At 53.9% G+C, this 27,200-nt stretch overlaps 1 protein-coding gene across 1 annotated transcript in view; it reads left to right on the plus strand.

Moving 5' to 3' along the window:
* Positions 1–1,850: 1,850 nt before the first annotated feature.
* The window catches only part of LHX4 (LIM homeobox 4), a 42,185-nt gene continuing 16,835 nt past the window's right edge, over positions 1,851–27,200 (plus strand). The window contains exons 1-2 of the mRNA XM_004767892.3: positions 1,851–2,136; positions 19,230–19,401. Coding sequence (XP_004767949.2) covers positions 2,061–2,136; positions 19,230–19,401 — 248 coding nt within the window. The 5' untranslated portion in view covers positions 1,851–2,060. The remainder of the gene's footprint in view (positions 2,137–19,229; positions 19,402–27,200) is intronic.

Here is a 27,200-nt window from a genome sequence, read left to right on the forward strand (position 1 = left end):
AAAGCACTTTCACTAGCACCAAATTCTAGGATTCCCCCCACCTTAGCTGGTTGTTTAACACACAAAACAGAAGTATGTACTATGATGTTTTCCTTTTACGTGTCTTTGATTGCTAGTGAGGGTGGCATTTTCCCGTGTTTGCTAGTTACATTTTTTGTAAAAAAAAATTTTTTTTTTGGTAAACATCGAAAATGTTGCCGGGTCTCTTGCATATTGGAGTCACCTCGCAGGCAGGTCAACAGGGCAAGAGGTGATGCCAACCCAGTCCCAGGAGACAGAAAAGTCACTGTGACTTCATTGAAGACAAATTCTAAGAGATGACCGTGCCCTCCTCCCCCCCGTCACGTTCATCCCTCACCGCGCCTGGTGTCCCTTGTTTAGAGACAACGCCTGGAGAAAAAGCGGGGGACGCTCTCTTAGGTTGGAGGGGGCACACCGTCCCCTTCCCCGCCCGAGCTGGACTTGACTTGGCTAGAAGGGCACATCAGGCTACGTCTCCGGAACGAATTCAGGTTGGGGGCGTCGCGGGGGTGGGATCCGTGGAGCCTCTGGGTCCCGTGGCAGAGGAGGTGGGCTTCCCGCACCTGCAGCCAAGCGGCGTCGAGCTCACTGATGAAGCATTAGAGAACCCTGGTGGCGACCTGCCCCGGAGGTGGGCCTTCTGTCTTATTTCCGCCAGGACCTTGCGTCGGATTTAAGTGTGCAAGTGTGCCTTGTACATACAATAAGCAACACACGCGCCTTCCTCGGTTAGCCCGGGTGTCCGCGTGCGCGCTGCCGCCCCGAAAGCACGAGGTCCGAAAGGTTCAAAGCGCCCGCAGCCGCAGCAAGCGAGGCAGTGCGGTCCCTGGGGACCGAGGACAGGACCCAGCGGAGCCGGCGTGGGCAGCAGAGCGGCGCCGGCAGCCCGCAGCCAAAGGGCGCGGGGACCCGTCGGGGCCAAGGAAGAGGCAAGCGCGGACTCCCCGCCGCAGGCCGCGGCGAGCGGGGGCGCGCATCGGGAGTCCGCGCCCGATCCCCTCGGCGCGCAGACCCCCGCCGCCTTCCCCCGCCCGCCGCCGCCCGCGGCGTGGCTCGAGCCTTGCTGGCCGAGTGCGGACTGTCCCTGGTCTCGCCTCGGCCAGACGCGGGGGAGCAAGAGCAAGGGCTGAGGAGCGCCGGCGGGAAAGGAACTAGCTAGAGAAGAGGAGGCGTTAGAGGATGGAGTCCCGGGCGGAGAGAAGCCCGGGACCGAGAGCGCGCGAGCGAAGACCGCGGTGCGGCCCGGGCCTTCGGAGGGTCTGCCACGCCCTTCCCCACCCTTTGGTCCGAATGGAGGGGCATTGGCACATGAGCCACCCGCCGAGTCCGAAACCCCCGCAGGACCCATGGAAACCGGCAAGCCCCGGGCTCCGCCGTCCAGGAGCACCTGCTGCCGGGGCCGTGCCCGCCGCAGTATTTATACCCGGGGCGCGAGCCCGCACGGCGGGGCGCAGGGCCGGGAGCGGGTGGGGGGACACGACGTTCCGCGAGGCCCCGCCCCGTCCTGGGCGGCCCCGCCCCCCCCCCCCGCGCGGCCCTCCGCACTCCCGGCACCGGGACCCCAGCTCCGGCCGGGTCCGCGGCCCGCTGCCGGGTGCGGGGATTGGCTGGAGGGCGGGCCTCCCTGCGGAAAGCGACGTCACGGCCGTTCCTGCAGTGTGAATGAATCAAAATGCCTGGGTGACCGCGGCCTCCCGGGCGGCCGGCACGCGAAGGGTGGAGGGGGAGGGGGAGAGAAGCGGGCGGGGGAAGGAGGAGGGGAAAAAAGCCAGAGCTGCAGCAACAGCGTCTCCTCTACCCGGGATGTGCACCTACCCAGGAGAGCGAGATCAAAGGGATTTGAAACAGACTGAGGACTGGCGGGGGGAGGGGGCCAGCCAGCCTGTGGAATCCTCCCGGAGAGGCGGAGGGTCCGGCTTCCACCGCGACTTCGGCGGCCTGGTTGGGTTTTTTATTATTATTTTCAAATTTCTGAATCCAGCTTAAGCGAGAGAGCAAGAGATCTCCGTAGACTGCGACTCACTGGCTCTCGCTCCGAGATGATGCAGAGCGCAGCTGTCCCCGCGGAGGGGGCTGTCAAGGGGCTCCCGGAGATGCTTGGTGTGCCGATGCAACGTAAGACACCCCCCTTTCTCGCTGATTTAATTTAATAACAAGACAGCCAGCAGCCGTGGCCGATACGGGGCGGGTCGGACGCTGCGTGTAGCCTCTACCGGAGGGGCCGGGAGGGGCGAGGGGCCGCCGGCCCCGGCGCAGAGGCGGTCACAGGGCAGGGGCACTGGCCAGAGTGCGTTTAAAGGGTCTGGCTCTTGGCTTTGGGGGCCGAAAGTGAAAGCCTCGCGATCGTGCTCGAGGCCAGCCGAGGGTACCGAACCCCGCATCTCCAGCCCATGGCTTTTCTAGGACCGTTGGGAGAGTGCTGTCTGGGGACACCAGGGGAACGAACTGCAGGCCAGGCCTGAGGGTTGGGGTAGCCCCCGTAAATCATCCTCTCTCCTGGGGTTACGGTCAAAGCTCGAAGTACCGCTAGTGCAACTTCACCCCAGCTGGCGGGAAGTTGGAAAGCGCGTCCCCCGCCCCCGGGGCTGGCGGCGCGGAAGCCCAGGCCACACGCTCTGTCCCCGCGCGCTGGGCGTGCGCGCCTGGTGCGTCCTCAGCGGCTGCTGCCCGCGGCGCCCGCAGCCTGCGCCGCTGGGGACTGCCTGCTTCTTCCAGCGAGGAAGTCAACTCGCCTTGTTCCAGCTAGCCGAGGAATGCAGGGGAGGGAGAAGCGCCGGGACGAAGTTGTGAACTCGGGGTACAGCCTTTGCGCACGCGAGGACATACTTTCCGGACGGCTTGGACTCGGCAGGAAGATACATAGGGTGCACATAGGGTATTTGGGTACTTGGCTCGCCCACTCACTTTCTTTCCAGCGCCCGATATTAGCAAAACTGCAGGAGCTCGAGGCGTGTTTATTCCCAGGGCTCTGCATGTGTTTGGGTGTGCGCGCTTAGGCTTTTTCCCGGAGGGAATCTGCCTCTGTCCCGCACTCCCAAATAGTGTCTTGGGTGGACAATCCGTGCAGAGGCCGGAGCAGGTTCCGGGGCATCGCGCGCGCACGGCGGGCGCCTAGTGAGTCCTGCCTTACCCCTCGCGGGCTCTGCGGAACACCCCTGCGCACCTTGGAGAGGGAAAGGTTTCCTCGTTCGGCTTGCCAAGGGACTGTGCTTCCAACCGCGATTTCTTTAGTGGAGCGGTAGCCACGTCCTCAAGGCTTATTTTAAGTAAATAAAATAATGGTGTCTATCTACCTACGAACCAGAAGGGCGCAAGGCTGCCCCCTCCTGCGCCCTCCCGCGCCCTCCGGCGCCCTGGGTTTTCCCGGCAAGGATTCTGCCTAGGCCATAACTCAAAGGGCAAACTGGCGAGCGTGCGTCCTGGGCTTCCTGGGAAGTTTTTGAGAGGGAACTAGAAGGGGATAGCTTCACCCAAATCTAGGTAGGCTGTGCTCTGACTATATCCTACAGTTAATCCTTTGTGTCTTTCCCTATTAACTGCTGGCAAACAGTTCCACGTCTGCACCGCGCCTTGGGAGGTTTCCTGCTGACCTAGATGAGTCTGTAGAAGGCTTTGGGGTTTGCTGCTGCCCTCACTGCCCCCAGCCCACCACGGGCAAGGAGGGAGTGCAAGCAGGGAGTGCGTTCTCAGCCCCCGCAGAAACAGAAACACAGCCTCTGGCAAAGGCGCTTCAAGTCCTTAGACGGATTGTAGCTCTGCGGGAGTGAGGGGAGCGTGTGAGGGGGCAGAACGGGGTGTGTGACTCCCTGCGGTGTCACCCAGTACCTCAGTGCTTTAACAGTTGTGGTCCGTAGGTGGCCTGCCAGGACCGCAAAGGGCAGTCCACTTTGCTCGGACAGCCTTTCTTGGGATGCTCAACGCACACTCTTATATGTCTCACGTTTTGTTTCTCTTGCTCAGAGGCAACTTTGATTTCAACATCAGGAACTCAATTTCCTAAAATGCTCAGAACTTGCCTTCAGAGCTACAGTTCATTGGGGCTCAAGTCTGGGTTCCAGCTGTGGAGAACTCAATGAAGTAGAGAGTGGGACTCTCGTCCCAGGCCTGCCCAGCAGAGGCAATGCTGAACCAGGAGGGCCTGGTCTGCCCTTCCTTTTGTCTTGTCCCGGTTCTGGGGCCTGTTGAAGGAAGCAGTGGCTAAAATTGAGGGCCCCAATCCCTGAAGACTTGGAGTCCAGCTTTTTTAGGGGGGACGTGTGCAGGAACATGCTCATCCCCTTCCAGTAGATGTGGCTGCTGGCCATCACGCTGTTGGTGCAGAGAACTGGGCATAGGTGGGGTGTGGTCCCCTCACACGCATAAACACCACCATTCTCTTCTGGAACCTGGGGGCCACTGGCCTAACAACTGTCCATGGGGGTGGGGGACAAACCCTTAGACCTCAGGGAAGAAAAAGTGTCATCCCAAGCCTGTCGGTGTTTAAACCTTGGGATATCGGACAGAAAAGCTGTCCAACAAAGGTCCAACCCCACACTGGAAGGTTTGGGTCTCCCCACACCGCACCCCTATATTCTCTCCCTCCCAACGCAGGGCACACACATAGGTGTATTTAATTTCTTTACCCTGAGCCATGACAGATGGAGCACTTTGGAGTCCCCCAACCTGGGTCCCTCTGGTGCCCTGGCCTCATACCTGATGGGGCATTTTATGAGTTTGAATACAGTTTGTTTTGGAACCAGTCCGAATATTCTTTTGTGGGTGGGTGAGGTGCACTCCCTTAAGGAAAGTGTTAACCAAGTAATGTAATAAGTCCTCCCTGGGCGGGCTTATTCCTCGCTCCCTGCACCACCCCCCACCCCCGCCCCAGCCACCTCCCGCCACTGTTCGCTCCTGGGCAGACTTGCCAGCATGGTCACTCTCGTCCTGCTTCCCCGAGCAGGGAGGCGGTGCAGGGCCCATGAGAGCCTCACAGCTTTCACAGCTCTGGGGTGGCCTGGTGGGGCCCACCCTCGGTTCAGACTTCTCCAGACAAGCTTGAAGATCTTCGTCTGTTTGAGGGGCATCAGCCTGGGATGAGAAGCTCTGAAAGAATCGGCGGGAAGAGTCTGGGAGCAATCCCCCACCCCAGACCCTGAGATCACCTTGGGGTAGGGAGGTAGAGCCCACCCCCTTAAGTCTCCCATGGGTTGCTGGGTAGCTCAGCTCCTGCCTCTGGTCAGTGTTTGAGGAACTCAAAGCCCCTGGCTCCTTGCTCTCGGTGGTGGGAGCCCGGTTGTGTGAGGCTGCACCCTCGGGGTTCACGTCCAGCACGGCGGGCCGAGGTCCTGTCCAGCATGGGCCCGCGGCCTTGAGTGGGTTTTTTTTCTGGGTAGGTGGATAGGTTCAGAAAGGGACCTTGCCCTAAGCTGGCAGGTCCCAGCTTCTTGTCCCACGATTAGGATGACGGGTCTCTCTCTCTCATGATGGACGAAACCTGCTCTGCTCGGGTCTTTCCTGCTGCCTCCCTCTGGGCTGTAGAAACGCCAGGTCCAGATTCTCACAGTTTCTGACCTGGGAGCAACATTGAATTCTGTGAATGCCTCCTCCTCGGAATCTGTCTCTTCCCTAAACTCATCAGTTTCCCCCACGCTTCTGGGCCCCGCTGGCCCCCCTTGCACGCCTCGAGGACTTGGAACAGTGAGGGACATACAGGGAGGTGAACATTTTATCGCCCCTTGCCCTCGGTTTTGGTCTGTCTCCCACGTAGTTTCTCCGGGCACCGCGGGGAAGGACAATGGCCCCCGATGGCCCCGGTTGCTGGCTGAAGAGGTGGCCACGCTGGTGGGAGAAAGGAGCCGCCCGCTGGGTCCAGGCAGGGAGCGATAAATGGGTCACAAGTGTAGGGCACCTCTCATCCCACCCTTATCTCCCAGAAGACCGACTTCTGGCAGCTCTTCCGAACCCCGAAGTTGTGAGTAAAGGGTATTTGGTTTTGTATGTGGTAGGATCTGGGTGAAGAACTTCTCTAAGAAGCCCCACGCTCCTTTCTTCTCTTCGGGGCCGCCGGCGGGTGCGTGGGGTCAATCTTCCGGCTCGGATTGCATCCGAGTCCTCTTTCCTGACATTATCATCCTTCTTGCAGACTCACTCAAACTCGGGAGAAGCTATTCCAGCTTCTTTCCATTCCTGCCTTTTCTGGTCGCGCCGGAAAGAAAAACAAGGGAAAAATTTATTATATGATATATATCGCCATATATTATATATATGGAGAGACAGAAAGATATTGATTGATTCAGATTTCGATACAGAAATTCAGACAGCAGTCCTGGGCACCACAAATCTCCTAACCTGCTCACAAAAATATTGTCCTGCACGAGCCAACTTTTAAAGGTCAGACTGGTGGCTGTCTCCGCCGGCAGACCAGGCCTTAAGGATTGGGGATTCCGATACCCTAAGCTGGAGGATCCCACCCCAGCCTCGGGCCAGAGCTTCGCCCCACCCGGAGGGGAATTTGGAGAAACCCGGGTGACCACGGCAGCGCCTCGCTGCGGAGCTGGGTGGCCCGGGGCGCCCCAGGGGCGAGCAGGCTCCGACCTCCCGGGTTCCACTGTCTCGATCAAACAGGGCGGCGAGGGCGGAGGGGAGCCCTCCTTGGCAGTGCGCGGCCCCAGTGCGCCCAGGGAGCGGAATTAACGATGTAAACGGACAGGGAGCTGGCAGGCGGGACGAGTGAGGGGCGAAGGTCTGCACCGAGCGGCCCCCAGTGTGCGGGGACTGGATGGAGATGTCGGGACTGAGAAGAGTTGGGACCGCGACCCAACTCGAGTTGTTTCCTCGCATGTTCCCCGGGCGGGGTAGTGGAAAACCAGGGCCTGGCGGGGCTGGGCTGGATCGCCAGGCTTGGGTCCGGGATCGCGACCTGTGTGACCCCTGCGCGACCGGGACAGAGCTCCTTCCCCGCCCACCCCCTCCCGGGGGTAGGCGCAGGCCTGGTGCTGGTGGCGGGGGTGGCCCAGCGAGCTGGCGATGAATTCCTTCAACAGGCGTTTGCTGCGCACCTGCGGGTGCCGGGCGCTGGCTCGACGGGCGCCTTGGGTGTTAAGGGCTTGCCGGTGGAAGCAAGTGCGGACAGAACGGCCCATCTGGGAGAGTCAGCTTTGCGCCTCCCGCGTCCCGCAGCCCGAGGTAGAGGTTGTGCCTGCGAAGGGGGCAAGGTACGGGCGACCTCTGTGTCCACACCGCGCCACGTTCGGCATTCCTGCGCCTCGGCCCTTTCCTTCCATCCACCTTGCCCGTTCCATTTCTCGGCATAGTCTCCGGAACGGCCCCAGAGAGCGGGGACTGGCCAAGCCTGGGTCCCATTTTCTGCCCCTTTGGAGCGGCGGCCGAGACTTTACCCGCGGGGAAAGGCGGTGTAAGCCGGAGAGCCGACAGCGCGCCCGGGGAGGCCGGACCGACACCTCCTTCTCCCCTTACCCATTTCTCGCCAGCATCTGGGAAGACATAACTAAACTCCAAAGCCAGCGGCCCAAGGCTTTCCGGGACTTTAACCCTTGAAAAGCATTTCCCCCCTCATTTGGGCAGCGGCTCCTTATGCACGGATGCTGGAGGCAGCCGGGGTCGGCGCATTCCGCGCACCCCGCGCGCGCAGTCCGGGTTCGAGCCTCGGCTCCCCGCCCTGCTCCCAGCGCTTAGCGGACCTCGACGACAGCTGGAAACGTGGCCGGCTCAAGAGAAATGAGGTTTCTATCCGGGCAGCGGATGCAGTAAATTAAATTCGACCTGGGGAGGTCGTCGGTGCCCCTGTGTGTGCGGGGAAAGGCGCAACGGCGCCGGCCGCAGGTTGCACCTGCTTATGAAGGAAGCCGCGGACCGTGCGCAGGCTTCAGTCTGCGGCGCTCCAGCCAGGTTGGCTTCATCCGGAATGGGACTTTTTTTTTTTTTTTTTTTACATTTTTTAGGTGCCGGAGTGAGTGTCCTTTAACGGGATCTGAAGAGTGAAACTAATCAGGAAGGAGAGGAATTACTGGCCAGGCCGGGCGGGATAAAACCGGGAGTGGCGGGAAGTAGAAGGAAGACCAAATGCTAGGTGTACCTCCCTCCTGACACGCCAAAAACGAAGCAGGGTTAAGGCAAGAATGTTGGCTGAATGCTCAGGGGATTAGAGCAAAGCGAGTCCTCAAGACGTCTTGGAGACCGCCTACATACACTACTGCAAATAAATACCAGAGTCTTTTTTTTTTTTTTAATTGCAGCCTCTTAGAGGTGAGGTGGGGGTCCAGGGAGACAGGAAACCGGCAAAGCACCAGCGAGTAGACAAAACACGGTTCACGGAGCGTCTTGGGTTTTGAACAGTGACCTGATGACCCCCGCTGACCAGGTGTAGACAGCCTCAAGTCCTAAATACTCCCATTGTCCTAACTTCCCATTTGCCTCGGATTTAGTGCCCTTTCACTGTGTGCTACAGTCAATTAGTGAGTACTTAGCACCGCATTAGCAGGCTGAGCCCAGAGGGACACCCGCGCTGCGGCTGGCCTGGAGGAAGGGGGGGAGGGAGGGTCACACCTGCAGTCCTGCCGGGATGCAAAATTAGTTAACGGGGACTAACCTTTCTCTCACGTTGTTAAGAAGACTACTTTGAGCTTCTTGTTTTGTTCAGCAGTGATGGCTATTTGGTGGATTTCTCTGGCCGGGGAGACTAGTTTCCTCCAAATTGAAGAGTTGTGGATGGGGAGGGTTGGTGGCCTTGGGTGGAGGGACCTTATAGCATCGCTTTCATTTAGGGAAATTGATCAGGATTAGAGCTGAGAAGCTTTGGAATGGGAGAGATTTGGAAACAGTTTAGCTGTCCACGGGTCGGGAGGAATAATATCCACTTTGGGAAACAAGGTTGGACAGAGACAAACAGCAGCTTGCTGTGGTAGCACCAGATGCGGGGTTCGGAGATGGTGGGGGTGGCGAGTGCAGGTGTCCTTCTGTGATGATTTTCTGCCTTTTTCTTTCTGAAATGAGTGTTAACAATACCCAGGACACAGATGTGAGTGAACTGCTGCTGTTCGTAAAATTCCAATGTGGCTCACGTGTCTCTTCCTTCTCCTTTCTTGTCTTCCTTTCTTCCTTTCCTTGTTTCTTCCTTCCTTCTTTTGTGAGGTCTTTGCAGCGGGGGAGGGTACACTCGGGTTCCTGCAGGAACTCACAGCACAGGGCTTTTGTTAGAGGTTGACTGTTGAGCAGGCTGAAGGGTGATGGGGTCCCTCACCCCCAACCCCTTTTTTGGAGCCTTGGAAGGAAGGGCAGTTTCTGGGTCCAGGACAGAAGCTGCCCAGGAGCTGGGCTATTGTTGTTTATAGTAGGAAAAAAGTCATCTAAAGTAGATGCTGCTGTGAGATTTTGTCCCTTTTTTAAGGTCCTGAATTCTGCAAGAGCCCTGATCAAAATGGAGCACAAATGAACCATTTTGAGGCACTGTTCTTGGGAGCAGGCAGACGGGTTGGGTTTAATTGGCAAAATTGGAATTGATTCTCCCTTGGAAAATGTACTCCAGGTTAACTGTATTAATGGCGGATTGGAAAATCATCTTGGGAGGCAAGTCCTTAGTCCTGTTGTTATTTTGGTGGATTTCGTCTCTCAGATTTCCTCAGCCCCCTTCCCTCCGTCAGTCAGTCGGGATGTTTCACTAGCCACAGATGTTTTACTGCGGTAGCTCACCCCCAAATGCCTTTAAAGTATAATTTACTTTAATTATAATGTTAGAGGGTTAAGGGATGGGTTCTGGGAATAGCTTAATAGAGACAAAACTTGCAGCCAAATTAATTGAAAGTTTCTCCTTATGAGGGAGAGGTTGCCAAACATATGGAATATTGCTACGGAATGAGACATCAGAAAAACCCATCGTGGAGATTTAGCAATGATTAAATGCGAAGATGGAGTGGAAACAGAGAGGTGTCCACAACATTTCCATAGACTGTCACGGATTTGTTTAAGGCGACTTTGTTTTATTTGCAATCACCAGAAGATTCGATATCCTACTGAGTAGCATTACTTCTGTGTGAATATGTAATCTAGAAGATAATCCCATACCTGCAAATGCATATTTACATTCTGTCTTTTATTGACGATAGGACTCCTGTTAAAATGTTGTCCAAATTCAGCCTTAAAATGGTTAACATCGAAGTTGTCTCCAGGATACTTTCGGATTTGATCTTTATATTGAAAAGGTTACTATTTTTTGAGCTGCTTAAGCAGAAATAGAACAAAGGAGCTTGTCAGAGGGACCCCAAACCACCAAGTGAAACAAATAAAATCTGTTGTGGGGGGGAGGATTCTGAAGGACGAGTGGAGGGAAAAAACATTAGGCACAGTCATTTCTGACATGAGAAGGCTTTTCTGACTTGTTTCCTAGTGTTTAGTCATTCGTCAAGACACACACACACACAAACTAGGAAAGACTAGAAATTAGATGAGACCTGTGGGTTGATGTATTTTTAAAGTATGTAAGCAAACATAATTATAATAGAGAGTATGATTTACCTTAAATGCAACACTAGGTTTTTTTTTTTAATTAAGCTTTTCTCAGGATTTGTGTGTCTCTATTTAATGATTCATCACCATCACAAAATACCATGATGTTTAATATACCTTTTCTGCTTAAGTTTTGAAGAATTAATATTGGAATTTTGTGCTTTGGTTGTGTTGTTTATGGGATAATTCTTACTAAGTTATGAAGAAAATGTATAAAGTATTTGGGAAGACTGTGTTATGGTCTCTTCAAGATACATGAGTTTAGAATAGGAGGAAATATGAAAAAGGAAGCTATAAATTGTTCAATAAAATGAATTGTTCTTAGTAGGGAGATGGAAAATAAAGCGCGGAGGGGGGAACCCAGACACACATAGCGTCATGATTTTCAGGTACAGCACTTCCTGAGTCTCAGGCTCACCCTGAATGTGGACTGCAAAGAGGGATTAGTCCTCCGTTCCCTTTCCATCAGTCACAATGATCAGGGCATTGAAAGGGGGAGTTGGGACCAGAAAACAGGATTTTATTGTTCGTGGCGATGATGGCAACTTTGAAGTGGAAAGTTTTATTTGTGAAATATGGATCCAGGAATAGAAAAAAAAAATTTTTTTTTTTGACAGACAGAGATCACAAGTAAGCAGAGAGGCAGAGGTGGGGATGCGGGGGGAAGCAGGTTCTCTGCTGAGCAGAGAGCCTGATGTGGGGGTTCAGTCCCAGAACCCCAAGATCATGACCTGAGCTGAAGGCAGAGGCTTAACCCACTGAGCCACCCAGGTGCCCCAGGAATAGAACTTTTAATTAAATTTTAATTATACCTCTGTTATAATTCCTTAGACTTGGATATCCCAGAAGCTAGGTGTGACTTTTAGCAGGCAGGATGCCATGCTTGGTTATGTCCTGTGGCCATATGTTGATACACTTTAGAATTAGTCACTCCCAGACTAAATTAATGTCCCCCCCACCTCCCCCCACCCCTGACTGAGGGGGCTTTCCCCAGCCTGCCTTTTGGGAACAGGCTTCCTTCTTTTTTTTTTTTTTTTTTTTTTTTAAAGATTTTATTTATTTACTTGAGAGAGAGACAGTGAGAGAGAGTATGAACGAGGAGAACAGGCTGGGAGCCCGATGCGGGACTCTTCCTTACTTAGCCAAACAGGGAAGCCACCCAGGCGTCCCACAGGCTTCTTCTTCTCCCTTAGATGTGGGGAAGGAATGGAGAATTCTAAGGAAAACAATATTTCATACAGTATTTCCATTGTATATGTGTTTCCTCAAAGCCCCATTTAGTTTCTTCTTTCAGTGTGGAGTCAGTAAAGAAACTTAACAAACAAATGAAATTATGTAGTTTGAGAAACATATATTGGCCAAAATGTTAATTAAGATGAGTTCCAAAACTACTTACTTCTTGAGTGAAGTCACCACAAAAGAGTTTGGAGTGAAAGCCACTGGGTTTCTTGAGCCCTGTTTGAAGCCTTGGTCTTCAGTCAGCCCCAGAACATGTGCAGGACAAAAAGAAACTTCTAGCCCCACTTTGGCCCCCAACTGTGTACCCTTTGGGAAGTTGTTTTTTTTTTTTTTTTAAGATTTCATCTATTTATTTTTTATTTATTTATTTATTTATTTATTTATTTTTATTTATATTTATTTATTTATTTTGACAGAGAGAGACATAGCTAGAGAGGGAATACAAGCAGGGGGAGTGAGAGAGCTGGGAGCTCTTGCAGAACCCAATCCTAGGACCATGGGATCATGACCAGAGCTGAAGGCAGAGGCTTGAGGACTGAGCCCCTCAGGCACCCCAGGAAGTTCTTTTAAATGTAGAGGTTAACTTTTCACAAGGTTGCTGAGAAGAGTAAATGAACTTGGAGATTTGCAAGTACTCAACAAAGTTCAGAGTGCTGGCAGTCTTAAATACCAGAACCAAGGCATATTGAGCTGCCCTCAGCGGCTGGAGGGCTCCTGGGTGTCCCAAGAGGGGCCAAGCCTCCCAGGAGTGTCCTGGATCTGCCCACCCCACCAGGAGCGCTGGAACATAGATCATGGTTCCTATCCTGAAAGAAGCAAGGAAAACCTTGTCGTGGGAATGACGTCGTTCAGTCAAATTCTGAAACCAACAGAGGAGCTCCACCCAAAAGGCAGTTTAAAAAGCAGGGTCTGAGTGGTGTTCCAAAGTGGCAACATGAAGGTACAAAATTTAGAAAATATTAATCTGATCTCAGGGCATTGTTCAACATGGGTCAACATTATTCCTAATAACTCAAAAAAACTTAGTTTTAGAAATATCAAATATCAAATACCAAAGTGCTTATCAGCATTAAGATTCCAACAGAAATATGGAAATTCCAGTACATTTTCCCAGAAAGGTGCACTTTCTTTAGTACATTTTAGAAGTTACTGCCAAGTGAGTTGGTTCTAGTTTTCATCTCTTTAGTGGAAAAAATGTTTTTCTTCACCTTCTTGCTCTTCCGTGACCAGAGAGATAGAAAACACCATTTTTCAAAGAATTAAAATCGATCAAACAAACACACACAAACTGTCTCCAAAATGCTTCATGGTGGCCCCTTGCTCCTTGAGAGCAGTTGCTTGGAAATGAAGACACGTGAGCGGGGAGATAAAAACACACAACACTTTTTTAGATGTTACTCGGAAGGTGGGGGGGGGGTGGTGAGGCGGGCTGTGGGGGTGGGGGGGGACTTGGTCTGCCAGAGACCACATCAGACTTTTTGACCTACTTCCCAGTTTTCTGAAACTTCACTAATAGAGGAATTTGGGTATTTAAAATGGAGTCCATTTTTGGATGGGCCACTCTGAAACTAAGCCCCTCGTGCCCACACTGCAGTATCTCAGGTGATTGGAGGTTATGAGCTTTATAAACTTCCTTGATGAAGAGGTAGATTAAGGCTACAGGCAAAGAAAAGGTTTTTAGCCATTTTTCATCAAATAAGAAATAGTCACTTTTCCATTGGACATTTGAAGATCTCTAAGAAAAATACTAGAATCCTCAATGGTTAATATGAACTCAACCCACTCTTACCTGAACACATAACAGCAAAAGTGAAGTGAGGTCCACTTGGCGGTGGTCCTAACCCACCTCTCCATTCTCACCTTTCATATATGGGGTGGAGACCAAGGTCTGGCAAATTTGCCCTCATTCTGTGGAGGAAACAATATGCCAGATTTCTTTGTTCCTAAAAGACTTAACTTTGTAATGTTGCATTATGTGCTATTCATGTTCTGGGATTATGCTGGTTAGAAAGGGGTGTACATCTGCCAGATGCTTTAGAAGTAAAACGATGGAGGAGAGTTTTGAGGGTTTTATGTGTGTAGGGGGAGGTCAGTGAGGGAGGGGGAAATTATATTGGGAAATAAGGAAACATGAGATGACTTTAATGTACTTTAAATATATAAATTCATCTTGTTGGTGACTGGCCATGGGGAGTGGAAAAGGGAGGTACCAGTGAGCTGAGCAACGGTCTTATGGGGTTAGGAGTTTTATGCTCGTCTGATGTGATCACGCAGCCAACCCTGCGAGACTGGTGTTACCATCTCTGTTTTACAGATCAGAAAACTGAGGCTCAAGGAAGTTAAGCCGTTTGTCCAAGAGGGTTTACATGGTCGACTGAGATATGAACCCAGGTCTATCAGACTCTGATCTGGGATTTATTACAAACAATTTGGCAGGGGCGCCTCGGTGGCTCAGTGGGTTAAAGCCTCTGCCTTTGGCTCAGGTCATGGTCCCAGAGTCCTGGGATCGAGCCCGCATCGGCCTCTCTGCCTACTTGTGACCTCTGTCTGTCAAATAAATAAATAAAGTCTTAGAAAAAAAAATTTGGCAGACCTAAAGATGTAAACTCTAAGCAGAACTGAAAACTTGCAAATTCTCACAACAATTTTCCAAGAGTATTGGAACAAAATGTTTCTCCTTGCCCCTAGCTTTCTTTTCTTTCTTTTTTTTTTTTTTAAGGTTTTATTTATTTATTTGACAGAGATCACAAGTAGGCAGAGAGGCAGGCAGAGAGGAAGGGAAGCAGGCTCCCTGCTGAGCAGAGAGGCCGATGGGGGCGGGGGGGGGGCAGGGGAAGCAGGCTCCCAGGGAGCTGGTTGTGGGGCTCCATTCCAGAACCCTGGGACCAGGACCTGAGCCCAAGGCAGAGGCTTTAATCCACTGAGCCAACCAGGTGCTCGCCCCTAGCTTTCTGTAGCACTCAATGCTCGCTTTCCCCAAGGGCTCCAGGGTTGGACAGCTCCCTCCTTCGGAGATAGTTTCCTTTCCAGAGATGAAGCTAGCCTTCAGAAGAACTGGCTGTTTTCCAGAAGGGCGGCGAAGCCTCAGCTTGTGTATGAGGCTGTGTGTGTGCATGTTTATGTGTATGTGTGAGTGTGTACCTCCGGGTGTGTGTGTTACAAGTATGTCTGAGTATATGCAAACGTGCATGGCTGTGTGAATGTGGTACGTATGGGTGCCCTCGTGTTTGTCTCAGGGTGTATCTTGGTTTATTTGTGATTGTGTAAGTGTTTGTATGTATATGTGTGTTTGTGTTCTATGTGTGTATACTAAGTATGGGCAAATATGTGTGTTTGTCTGTGTATATATGTGTTTGTGAGGGTGTGGGTGTCCTGGGACGTGTCCAAGGGACTCTCCCTGCCCATACAGCTTTGAGCCCTGTCACTCTGCGGGACTCACAGAAGCCTCTGGGCCCTGCCGATGGGGAGGACACTGAACCGGGTGACCAGCATCTCCCCAGACTCCTTGGCTGTTCCATGGGCTTTGCTGTCTTTTTATGACCGTCTTACTCTCTGCTGAGCCCCAGTAGAGAACATCACCAAAGAACACTTGTGTGTAGATAAGGTAAAAATTTTCATTTTAAGTGCAAGGACTCCTCATGTCGGAATCTGAGTTTACAGGTTAAATTCTCTCTTAATGACTCCCAGGGCCGGCTTAAATTCCAGTTTTTAAAGTTGAATCTTGTGATATCAAATACTGCAGGAAATAAGTTGAGTTTATTAGGGACTTGGAGATCTTCTACCTCCATGGAAATTTTGGTTATGACTTTATTTCTGGTAGGAGACCTCTTTAACCTCTGTCCTGTGTGAGCTCTCTGAATTTAAAAATAGTAATAATTTATTGCAAGGTTTAAAAAAAAAAAAGGCTTGTGTTGTTGCTCCTGGAAAAATTTCTAGATAGCTTACATTTCACACTAATCAAAATAATTACACGGAGTGCTGTCACCTGAAGTGTGGGATCTGAGTTCACAGGTCTCCACCCCCTCACTGGCAGGGATGAATCTGAACTTGACAGATGTCATCAACAAGCTGGCACCAGGACCTTCTGCTTCCCACCGTCCTCTGGGCGTTAGGTGTCCATCCCATACGGCACAGGCATACTCTGTCTGTAGGATCTAAATGTGTGTCTCCGACATTTCCGTTTGCCCAATTGTTACGGAGCACAAGACTCCAGTGGCTCATCTACTCCCTTGTCACTGTACAGAGCAGCTTTGAGACTACCTCTTCCTTCCATAAAGTGACAGGGGTAGAGCCAGCCAGGCGAGGCGCGATCCCTCCAGCTCTCAGGCTGGGTTAGCCAACCTTAAGCATCGGGTCTTGGTTCAAGTCCCATTTCCCCCCACTGCGGGACCTTGGGCACTTTGCTTCCTATCTCCAAGCTCAATTTTCTCAACTGTAAAATGGGGATAAGAACACTTTCCTCACCCAGTGGTGCGGATGTACACCCAGGACCTGGCAGAGCCCATAAGAGGCTCTTGACATCTAGTTTTACAATTACTGGAATATTATGGATCTCGCAAATCATTTCTACGCTATCTTTGTTTTTAAAAATGCCAACCCCCTTAAAAAATCTACATTGTTTGAGTACAGTAGGAAAGATTTTATTATTTTTTTTTTTAACCTAAAAAGGGCCCTTAGAATGAGCCTCTCATTTTTGCCAAACTCGAGGACCCCGGCTTAGTCCTAAGGCCTCAGAGAACCCAGAGTCTGGGCCGCGCCGCCGGACCCAGCAGGAAGCACCCGCAAGCTGAAGGCCGAGGCCGGTCGGTCGCTGCTGGTGCTGCCGCGAAGCGAGCCGCCGCCGCCGTCTGCGCCTCCCGAGCTCCGCCGCCCGCCCGCCCGCGCATGCATTAGCCGTAATGTATTCTCTCTCGAATACTCATCAGATTAAGCTCCCGGGAGCTACCTTGCTCGAAATAAATTTTATGAGCACACATCCTCGCCCTCATCCCCTGCACTGGCGGCTGCGAGGAGAAATACAGCCGCCCCTCTGCCCGCGGCAAGGCCGGCCAACAATTAGGTGGGAATCGGCGCCCTCTGGCCCCGGAGCGGGGCGGCTGCGGGAGGGAGCGGGCTGGGGCGCCCCGGGTCGGGACCGCCGCTCTCCGTCCGGGTTCTCCAAGGGTTCGTGTGCGTCCGCGGGCGCCGGCAGGGGACCTGGCCCCGGGGCTCGGGCCGGCCGCTCACCCAAAGACGCCCCCAGCGGGCGGTGTCGCCGCATCACCCGGCCTGGGACGGGCCCCCCCGCGGCTGGTGGGTCCCGGCCCCGGGGGCTTGCCCGGCTCCGGGGGCCTCGATCTCGTCTCCCCTCCGCTTGCAAAACGGTGCCAGAGCGATCTGCTCCTCACCTCCCTCCGCAAGCCCCTGGCTCAGCAGATGCAGCGGCTGCAAATGCAAAGGCGGGCGGGAGAGCCCCGCGCCCCAGGCCCCTAATGACGTTTTTACAGGAGTTGTCCCCCCTTCCCCTCGCGGGCTGGCCTGGTCGCACCGCAGGAGCCCCTGGTGAGTCTCCCTCCTTCCTCAAAGCCTCCAGATCTCTCCCGGTCTCAGCCCCCTGCCCCTCTTCCCTGCTGCTCCAGGGGTGCCGGTCCTGAGGGACCCTGAGACAGGCAGGGGTGCGGTTGTAGCTGGGGAGCGCGACCTGCGGGCCGACAGCCATGGCCCGGGGCCTGGCGGAGCTGCGCTGTGATGTGGGGCGCTCTCATCTACACAGGGATTTTTTTTTTTTTTTTTAAAGATTTTATTTATTAATTTGACAGAGAGTGGGCGGGCTCGATCCCATCTACATGACCAGCCGGGCAGCGGCTTAACCCACTGAGCCACCCAGGCGCCCCTACACAGGGATTCTTGCAGGAGCCCAATGAGATCAGGTCCATGAACCTGCCCCTAACTTTCCTTCCCCTCAGCCACAAGAGCACCACATCTAACACCTGGTTACTGCAGTTATCTCCTAATAACAGCAAACCTTTATTGAGCACTTATTGTTTACTGGCCCAGCCTTAGCCCTATTGATTCAATTACTCTTCACAACAATCCTACCAGGTGCTATTGTCATCACCAACTCACCCCCCCCCCCCACTTTAACAGGCGCAGAGAGAGGGGAAGTAATTCGTGGAAGGTTAAAAAGCAGAGCCAGGATTCAAGCCCAGGTGGACTGGCCCTAGAATCCATAGTCTTACCTTGTGTTCTACTCGTCCCCACTTTTTGATGGAAATTTTGTTGTTGTTGTGTGCTTAGCACTTTGCTGGGCACATGGAACTATTTGTAAGTGACTCGGCATCTAATTGGTTGAACATTTTGTCAAGGAGGAAAATTTTTAAAAAAAGATTTTACTTATTTGAGGGGGAGAGAGAGAGAGAGAGAGAGATTGCGCACAAGTGGTGAGCGGGGAGGGGAGGGGGCAGAAGGAGAAGCAGACTCCCCTCCGAGGGGGGTGTGGGAAGAAAGGCTTGATTTGGGGACTCCAGGATCATGACCTAAGCCCAAAGCAGATGCCCAATGGACTGAGCCACTTAGGCAGCTGGGAGAGTTTTTTGATAGAAAAAATGCCATATGCATGAGGACAGGTAGTTGGTTCCCAGACCCATGAGGATCTGCCCCAGTGTGCTCCTGGTAGAACTACCTGGTAGTTCATGGGGCCTTTTGGGAATGGGGTCAAAAAGCAAGGCACCTAGTGGTCTGACTTTCAGGCAAATGTTGGTAGCTGCTGAGGCCATAATGGGAACAGGCAGGCTTTGGGGTTTACTGGGCCTGTCACTGACACGTGTGTCCGTCACTAGAGATATCATGACGTGAAGGTCGCAGTAGCCTGTCTACAGGTCTGATATACGAATGACTTAGTACTTGAGCTTTCTTTCTACATAGACTTGGATGGTTCACATTTTTTTCCCAAGTGCTTTGAGGTGAATTCCCTTATGTTAACACTTTTAAATTATAACACGCCAACAAACATGATAGGAATCAAGAAACACAGATGATTCCCGAGAGATCTGGTTTTCCTACTTGTGTTGATGATTTGGAGTGCACAGGAGAAACTGGTGAACTGTTTCAAGGTGAACTTCTTGGAGAGGATGTGATTAAGTATTTTTTCCATGATCACCTCTGTGAAGACACTTGGGTACGCCAGGCGCGGTGCTGAGCAGCCAGGACACAAAGCTGCGAAAGGAACCCTGTTCCTGCCCCTTGAGAATCCTGCCTCCTAATGGGACACACAGGGTGGGCTGGATTTCAGTTCCCACCTGCCGCCTGGACCGGTGACCTCCATGCTGTGTATGCCCCACCCCATTCTATGGGGCAGTCGAAGGCTTTGGGTTATGCCCTTTTCCTCCCGTGGGAGAGGAATCGTGGAGAAGGGAGGGCATCCACACGGGTCTGGCATGGTGAGCAGCGCCGCGTGGAAGGCTCACTCTGCCTTGTCTCGCTCCCCACAGAAATCCCTCAGTGCGCTGGCTGCAACCAGCACATCCTGGACAAGTTCATCCTGAAGGTCCTTGACCGACACTGGCACAGCTCTTGCCTCAAGTGTGCAGACTGCCAGATGCCACTGGCCGACAGGTGCTTCTCCAGGGCCGGGAGCATCTACTGCAAGGAAGACTTCTTCAAGTAAGTCCAAACCCCCGGGGCTCTGGTCTGTCTCTGGCTCTCCCCTGGGAGTGAGGTGGGAGGGGCTGGTGGCAGAGGGCGTGAGTGCCATTTCTGCTGAGGAGTGGGGGGCCTTAGGGGGACAGACCAAAGATTCCCATAAATCCTGCCTCAGGACACGAGGCCGTCTCATTGCTGCCACTTTCTGAGTAGGTGCTTGGAGGTTCACCCCCGAATCCAGAGGAGTCTCGTGATTGCTAAAGGGCCCCGGAGGCTTGGAAGCTTTGCTTCCGGTCCGGGACCAGCCAGGCTCTGTCGGTGTCACTGCTTTTGATGAGAACAGGAGGAAGAGGCAGTTTCCTGGGGTGGTAAAGTGCCCAGACCACGATGGGGTTTGAAGCACTTACTAGCTGTGGGCTCTCGGGCAGTTTACTTCTCTCCGCCTCGGGTTGCTTATCTTTAAAATGGGTCTGTGATAATAGTTCTTACCTCATAGGCTTGTTACAGGCTTTGAATGAATCAATATGGGTAAAGTCCTTAGGACAATGTCTGACACCTGAACGTTAGCTTTGAAGACTGACCAACAGAAAAATCCTGTTGGTCACAGCGAGGGGACTTCCTAGAAGTTATTTTCTGTGACATTTAGTCTGGGACATTCCTCCTGGAACCTATTACCCAAGGCACTGACCCTGGGGCCCCAGCTCACTTGGACCTGCTGGCAGCAGCGACACCAAGACCAGGAGGAGGGGGTCGTCCCGCAGTGACACCGAGCCCCGTGGGGGTGGCCCGTGGGCTGCGCTGAGGGGGACGGGACTGCTGGGGAGGCTTATCAAAGCCTGCAAACCTTTGGCACAAATGAGCAAACCTCAGGGAGAAGGGGTGCATCCTTCCAAGGTGGTGTGTTCTGCACAAAGGGAGGGCAAAGGGGGAGAGATGCCAGTCCTGGAGACAGAACGTGTTTCTCCCTAATCCTCCCAACGTTTAACTTCGGGGAAATAAGTGATCTGAATTTCTGAGGATTCTCAAATTTCTTTTGCCCATCAGGAGTTGAAAAGCACATTAAAGATGAAAGTGGTCTCTACATGGCTTGTGTTGAGAAGGCCACACTCTTGGGCACCATCACACTTCGGCCAAAAATATTCCACTCTCTCCCTCTGTGTGTGTGTGTATGTGTGTGTGTGTGTGAGAGAGAGAGAGAGAGCGAGCAAGAGGATGCAGGTGGGTGGGCCTGGCCCTGGGGTTGGGTCAGCTGCATTCCAGGGTCTGGGCCCCATCCTCCCCCCATTTGTGTACCTCTGGGAAGCCTCAGTGAGCCCAGGGGCATGACCTTCTTGCCCAGCTGGGAACAAGGTAGGTGCTCAGACCACTGGCTGGGGTGCGGGCGAATCCCATTAGGATCACGTCACAGGACTCTGTTCTCAGAGAAGCTCCTTCGAGCCCCTCCCTGGGGTTCGGACCTTGACTAGCTGGCTCTGGGTTTGGGGAGGGGGGGGGTAGCAGCTCAAGTGTAGGTTTGGGTTTGAGACAAGTAGTGAGTAAAGGGGACCCTTTAAACCCAGAAGGGGCCCCGGGGTGCAGGCTAGGGAAGGATTAGCACAGCCCGATGAGCCACCAGCCCAAGACTAGAAGTAACAGTGACGGTTACTCACTCAGGCCAGTGCCCTGCCCTCCTGTCTCCGTAGCCGCCCTGTGCCGTGGCCCTCGTTTGGATCCTTCTGGAACACTGCTCAGCAGTAGCCTCATGACCAACCTCCCACCTCCTCTAGCCCACATGCCTCCCCACCAGACAGCATCCATGCTCACAGCTGACCCTGGCCCCCAGCTCCTTCAGCAGGGCCCCCTTACCCACAGAATATTCCAGATGCATTGTGCCATCAGAGCCTTCCTCCCTGTGCCCCAGTTTCCTTCTAGTCCTACCTCACCACTGTCCTGGGTGCTGATCGCCCCCGTCCCCAGGCAGGCCCTGACCCAGTCTCGTTTGTCCTGCAGGGCTTCTGTCTGTCCTCTCGAGGTCTCCCCATCCTTCCCTGGCTGTGGTCCCGCTCTTCCGCAGGTGGGCACCTGCCCCTTCTCTCGCCCCGTGACTCGTGTCAGTAGTCTCGTGTTTGCTCACGCCTCCTCACCTGTTTCGTCTTCCTTGTTGGCTCAAGGAAAGGTTTATTTTTCCATTTTTCTATCCCCGGCATGGCCTGTGCACCTGGCCTTGCCCACAGACTGTCACTGGGTTTGATGCCACGAAGAGTAGATCCCGTAGTGAACTTACAGCCTGTTTGCTGACCAGTTCCTTCTGTCCCCACTTGCTGCCTGGGAGTTGTGAAGGCCCAGGATGCCTGGGAAATGCACAGGCCTTTGCCTCAGCTATCTATCTATCTATCTATCTATCTATCTATCTATCTATCTTTCTATCTATTTAGAGATGTATTTATTTATTTTAGAGGTAGTGTGCAAGTGAGGGGAGGGACAGAGGTTGGGGGAGAGAGTCCAACAGACTCCCCACTGACACGGAGACCCATGCCTGGGGTGGGGGTTGGGGGGACACTCAATTCCACAACACAGAGATCAGGACCTGAGCCAAAGTCAAGAGTTGGACCTCCAACCGACGGAGCCCCAGGCCTGTGATGTAGTCACAATTACTCTCCTCGTCCCACAGGACTGCTCTGCTTCATAAAAGGACCCCCCACGCCCAGGGCTGGATCTGTTCATGAAGTAGGAGAGCTGGCCGCAGAGTCAGGGCTGACTCCGGGTTCTTCCTCTGTGAAGAGGGGCTGTGTGGAGACAAATTTAAGGCTGAGGTGATTCTGTCTGCTGTTGATGGAGGGTCACTGAGACCTGCAGACTGGGCCACTCTGAGGCCCTCTCAGGAAAAACACTTGGCTCCACAGGCAGTCAGGCCCCACACTGCTCTTCGGGACTGCGGCTGTTCGGTGGAGCCCATCACAGTCCTTGGGGAGGACACGGAAGGACTCAATCCTCCAGGGTCGGATTGGCTTCACCTTCCTCCCCAGGGTCTAGGGACCTCTGTCCCCTTGGGACTCAGCCTGTAACATGGCCGCAGAGCCAGTGGGCTGCTCCCCGTGACTGTTCATTAAAAGTCACCAGGCACCTGCTGGCAGATGGCGCAGCAGGGGACACATGAGCAGAGAGGGCACATGGCAGGGCTGGAGGGCAGAGCAGGCGCTGGAGCCTCAGGTCCCTCCCTGGTCCCACACGGGACTGCAGAAGGGAAGGCGGGTGCTGTACACTTGAATTCACCTGCCAGACCTCTGATCGTTCAGCTGTGGGATTCAGAAGAGGCCTGCTCAGAGCCAGGGAGACTCTCTTCTCTGTGTTCCTTGAAGAAAAAAAGAAAAAAGGAAGACAAATTTCTGTCCTTTTCTGATAGGTGCCCCATAGCCTGCTCAGGGGGCTTGGACCTCTCTGACCCCCTCTCGGGTGCTAAGCTTCAGGATCAGTATTTTTCCCATAGCAAGGGGCAGGGCCACTGCTCTGCACCTCTCTAAGGGGTATCCTTTATTCTGTGTGAAGTCTTCTGAGTCAGGACTGTGAAGAGTGCCCGGCTAGAGGTGTGTAAAACCTCAGAGGTGGGGGGAGGTCAGCCTTCCACCGGCTGTCCGCCCAGGAGATGTGGTAATACTGGCGGCTGACAGCAGAGGGCGATGTTGATGTTTGCCCAGACAAAGAAAGAAGGATTGTTGGAAGCTCGTACTCTGTGGGTTGTCGCATTTTCCTCTTGGAGCTGTTGAATTCTGTCTTGTTCAGTAACTTTGGGTGAATTTTTGCTGTTATTAGCTGGTTTTGCCTTTCGGGTCTTTGGCTTTCTCCAGAGGGAATAAAATTCTGAGACCCAGAGAAGAGGCAGTGAGTTGACTAAGACAGTGGTCCCAAGGCTATTACAATAGAATCACAAGCTGAGGAGCCAGCAGCTCCTTGTGTTGCGTTTGCTAATCAGGTCCTTTCTGGATGGTGTGTCCTGCGCGTCTCAGGTCCCCCATCTCCTTGCCAAGAGACTAGGGCCGGAGTGGGGACGGCGTTCTGGGAGTAGAGCTTCCGGGTCCCCTCCTCATGTCTGGCGGCTCCTTTCCCCTGGAGCACAGTGAACTGCACAGGTTCTCTGCTCCAGCAACTGGTTCAAGTACTGACTCTGTCAGCATCAGCTGGGTGCCCTCTGGCAAGTGCCTTAACATCTCTGAACCCCAGTGTCCTCTTCAGAAAAAAGTGAGAATGCTCATGGCGCCTATCAGAACATTTCACGTAAGGGAGTTATTTTATGAACAGAATGGTTTGTTGAACCCAGACGGTGCTCAGTTGAATTCCTGACCTGTCTTGAACTAGTTGTTTGTCAGCGAACAAGTGATTAGGGCTTTCTGAACGTCATTGCCTTATCTGTTCCAAGACCCTCATGGTAGCCCGCAGAGTTGTTGCGAAACGGGAAGGAAATAGCGTGTAAACCATGTCCAGCTCGATGCTGGCTGCTCGATCAGTGTCTGGGTTTCTGGCCCTGACGTGTGGCCACTTGACCTACAGCCCTGGAAGGCCGGGCTGTCAGAGCTGTCCCTCGGGGCTAGGTCTGTACTGGCTTCTCCTGGCCTCCCTCCTCCCCCTTCCCAGCCCCCAGCTTGGAGACCTTCCTGTTAAGATGACATTTAACGTCAGAGTGGGGGGAGGGCAGTCTGGCAGAGTTGGGAGGGCACCCTTCAGTGCTCTGGGGCCATAGATGCCATGGGAATTTGCATGAAGGTTTGGGAAACAAACCAGCAGTGATTACAATCTGAAGACAAACACGGCGACAGGGTCACAGAGAGCAGCGTTTAGGTAAAGCACAGCTTTCCAGAACATTGCAGGCTTGCCTGTGAGCTCACTTGCCACAGGGGGGCTGGAGGGGAGAGTCGGAGGCAAGTTCTGAGAGTGACTGCCACTCCAGGGGGTTCCAGCGTCTCTGAGGGTGTCTTCCTGCCCCTGAGACCTTCATCTACACGGCGGGCAGTCATTGCTGGAGACCCAGTGGGAGAGAAGGCTACTTGTCAGTGGGGGGCTGGGTGGGCTGCTCCCCAGCCAGGCCGGGTGGTAGGCATCATTCCTCATGGGCCCCTCCCCCAGCCAGCCAATCTGCAGGCAGTGAGTGAGGCTGTCAGCCAAGGGCAGGTAAGCGGCGTCCTTGGGAGCCCGGAGATGCTGATTTATCCCCACAGTTCAGAACAGCCTGTTTCAGCCCCAGCACGCTCTGTGTTTGGCCAGGACGCAGGGTGGTTTCGCTGGCTCCGGCCTGGTCTTCACTGGTGACCTTGGCCCCATCACCACTCTGGTGACCGGGGCCTCCATCCATCAGCTGGGCAGATGCCCCCAGGAAATCAGGTAATGTGGGCAGAGGCCCACGCTCAGCTGTCCCATGAGGGGGCCTCCCAGAGGGGCTGAATCCCGCTCCCGTGTGTCCCGGGACATTTGACCCCAGAGCCTCTGTCTCCTGCCTCGAAAGGGGGAGAAGAATAAAAATCTCTGCTTTTCTGGGTTCTGAGGATTGAGTAAGATGAGGTGCTGGGTGTCGTCATTAGTAGGGACTGTTTTTATTAAGGTCCTGATGGTGGATGTATGCGGGGAAGAAAGAGAAGGACCTTCCTGGAGGCAGAGGCGACAAAAGGCTGCAGGCGAGGTGGGGGTCCTGAGGCGGGGGGAGGCTTGGCCTGTGTCCAGTGGCAATGTCAGGTCTGGTGATCGGAACACCTGTGGGTGTGGGGGTGGTTCCAGGAGCCCCTGTGAGTTCTCCCCACCCAGGGTGCCATCCCTCCCTGTGTGGTCCAGAGCTCTGTGGCTGTGCCCGAAGCCTTCACTTTCCAGAGCAGGAGCCCCAGCTCTTGCGGGGGATGGTGGGGCCCAGCCTGTGCTGGTATGACCGCCTCCAGCCAGTCTTTACTCTGTCACCCCAGGAAGGGCCACCTCAGTTCTGGGGTTGGTTGCTGGTCCAGTCAACTTGACATGGTCCTTGTCAAGTCAGCGTTATCTCTGGAAACTACACACCTTTGTGTGGATGCGTGCACACACACACATTCTCTCTCTCTCTCGCTCTCTAGCAAAATGTGCTTAGGGAACCCACAGAGGGAGGGTCCCTTTGACGTGTGACTTTCCATAATTTCTTAATAGTTTATAGTCTAATTCCCTCGCTAAGCAAATTAAACCTTTTAAGGTAACGATCAGATGTTCCAGATAGTGTCTTCCATGTGGACATTTGTAAGAGTCAAACACACTGGTGGGACCAGGCCCACCGTCATTTGCGACGGCCTGTAATCAAGGCAGAAGCAATTACTTAGCGGAGCAGCTCCCCCTGGGACCCGAGGCTGTAGATCTGGCTGTGATGAGTCTGTGGATTATCTGCCCGCCCCCGCCCCCCAGCGCCCCTCTTAGCTGTGCTAGCCCCCCCCCCCCCGCCCCCGCTGCTGCTGAGCCCAGCCTGGGGCGGAGGCCTCCTGACATCTGTGGGACCTGCAGCCCAGAGACTTGTAGGCCTCGGGGAATCTGTTTGGAACCAGGGGGTTGCAAATCAACCTGTGAGTCAGCTGGCATCTAGGCCGGGGCGCGGGTCCCCAGGCAAAGAGGGACGCATGGAGCTTCCTCTTCACCCCAGGAAAGGACACTGGCCAACAGTGGTAGCGCCCGGTCCCTTCATTGCTGGGGTTCAACCGCCCTGTGCCCTCTTTCAACCCTTCACCGCCCCTCCGTGGCACTGGAAGCTTCTTCCCGGCAGGGCTTCTGAAACGCCCTGCCGGCACTCGCCCACTGGGGTCCCTTTCTGTGGGTTCTCTGGCCGTGGTCACACGCAAGGGGCCTGTGTGAGTCGGGGTCTGGCTCCAGGGCCCCTGTCCCCAGCAGCCCGGCCTGACCAGCGTTGGGCCCTGGGGTGGGAGCAGGGTGTCAGCACAGCAGGTCGGTCGGCTGGAGGGGCTGGAACCTCTGTCCCTGAGTGTCCCTACCACTGTCTGTCACAGTGCCTACCGCACCACCACTGGGGTCTTGAGGGATTAGAGAGTCAGAGAGCAAGGGTGGAGGCCCCAGGAGCACCGAGAACATCTGTTGCACGGGGCCTCTCTGAGGGGCCCGTGTCACAGCGACTCGGGGGCCTTCTGGCAGCCTTGCTGACCTGCGGCCTCGGGGCCTGGAATCAGGAGTCAGGGTGGTTTATCTGCTTTTGAGCAGACATCCCGGGTGGCTCTTGCCCCTGGATGCTTCGGTGTCAGGCGAGCGAAACCTGCATAGAGAGGAATCAGCCTGGAGTTAGTGGGTCAGGCGGCTGCAGGGCAGGGGTGGGCGGGAGGGGGGTGTGGTTGGGCCAGACGACGACAGATCCCAGCCTGTCCCCATCTGTGGAGAGGGAATGGCCTATCTACCTGCGAGGCCTGTTGTGTGGTTCCTATGACACCGCTCACAGGAAATTTCCTGAGACCACGGGCCAGACGCGTGTTTACCCAGATTAAGGGAGGTGGGCTAGAGCTTGTAGAAGAGGGTCGGGTCTGGATCTGATGTCCGTTGCCTCTTGGGAAGTGAATCTACCCCCCGCGGGGAAGGAGGGAAGCACTGCTGAGAGAAAGGGCGAGTTGGGCTCTAGCCCCTTTTCTACCACTAAACGAGCTGTGTGATCTTGGACAAGTCACTACCCCTCTCTGGGCCTCGGTTTTGTTCTGTGTTAAATGAGGGGGCTGGACTAGGTCACGGATTCTAAATCTTTTCTGGTAGGATGCATCTCGGAATAACAATGAATGTTTGTTAACAAGAAAAGCATTTTTAACCGCAACCCTCCCCACCCCCCAGTAAAAGGCAGAGCACCTTGGGGC

Source organism: Mustela putorius, unplaced genomic scaffold (assembly GCF_011764305.1).
Source record: "Mustela putorius furo isolate JIRA1106 unplaced genomic scaffold, ASM1176430v1.1 tig00537335_pilon_pilon_pilon, whole genome shotgun sequence".
Classification (NCBI taxonomy): Eukaryota; Metazoa; Chordata; class Mammalia; order Carnivora; family Mustelidae; genus Mustela; species Mustela putorius.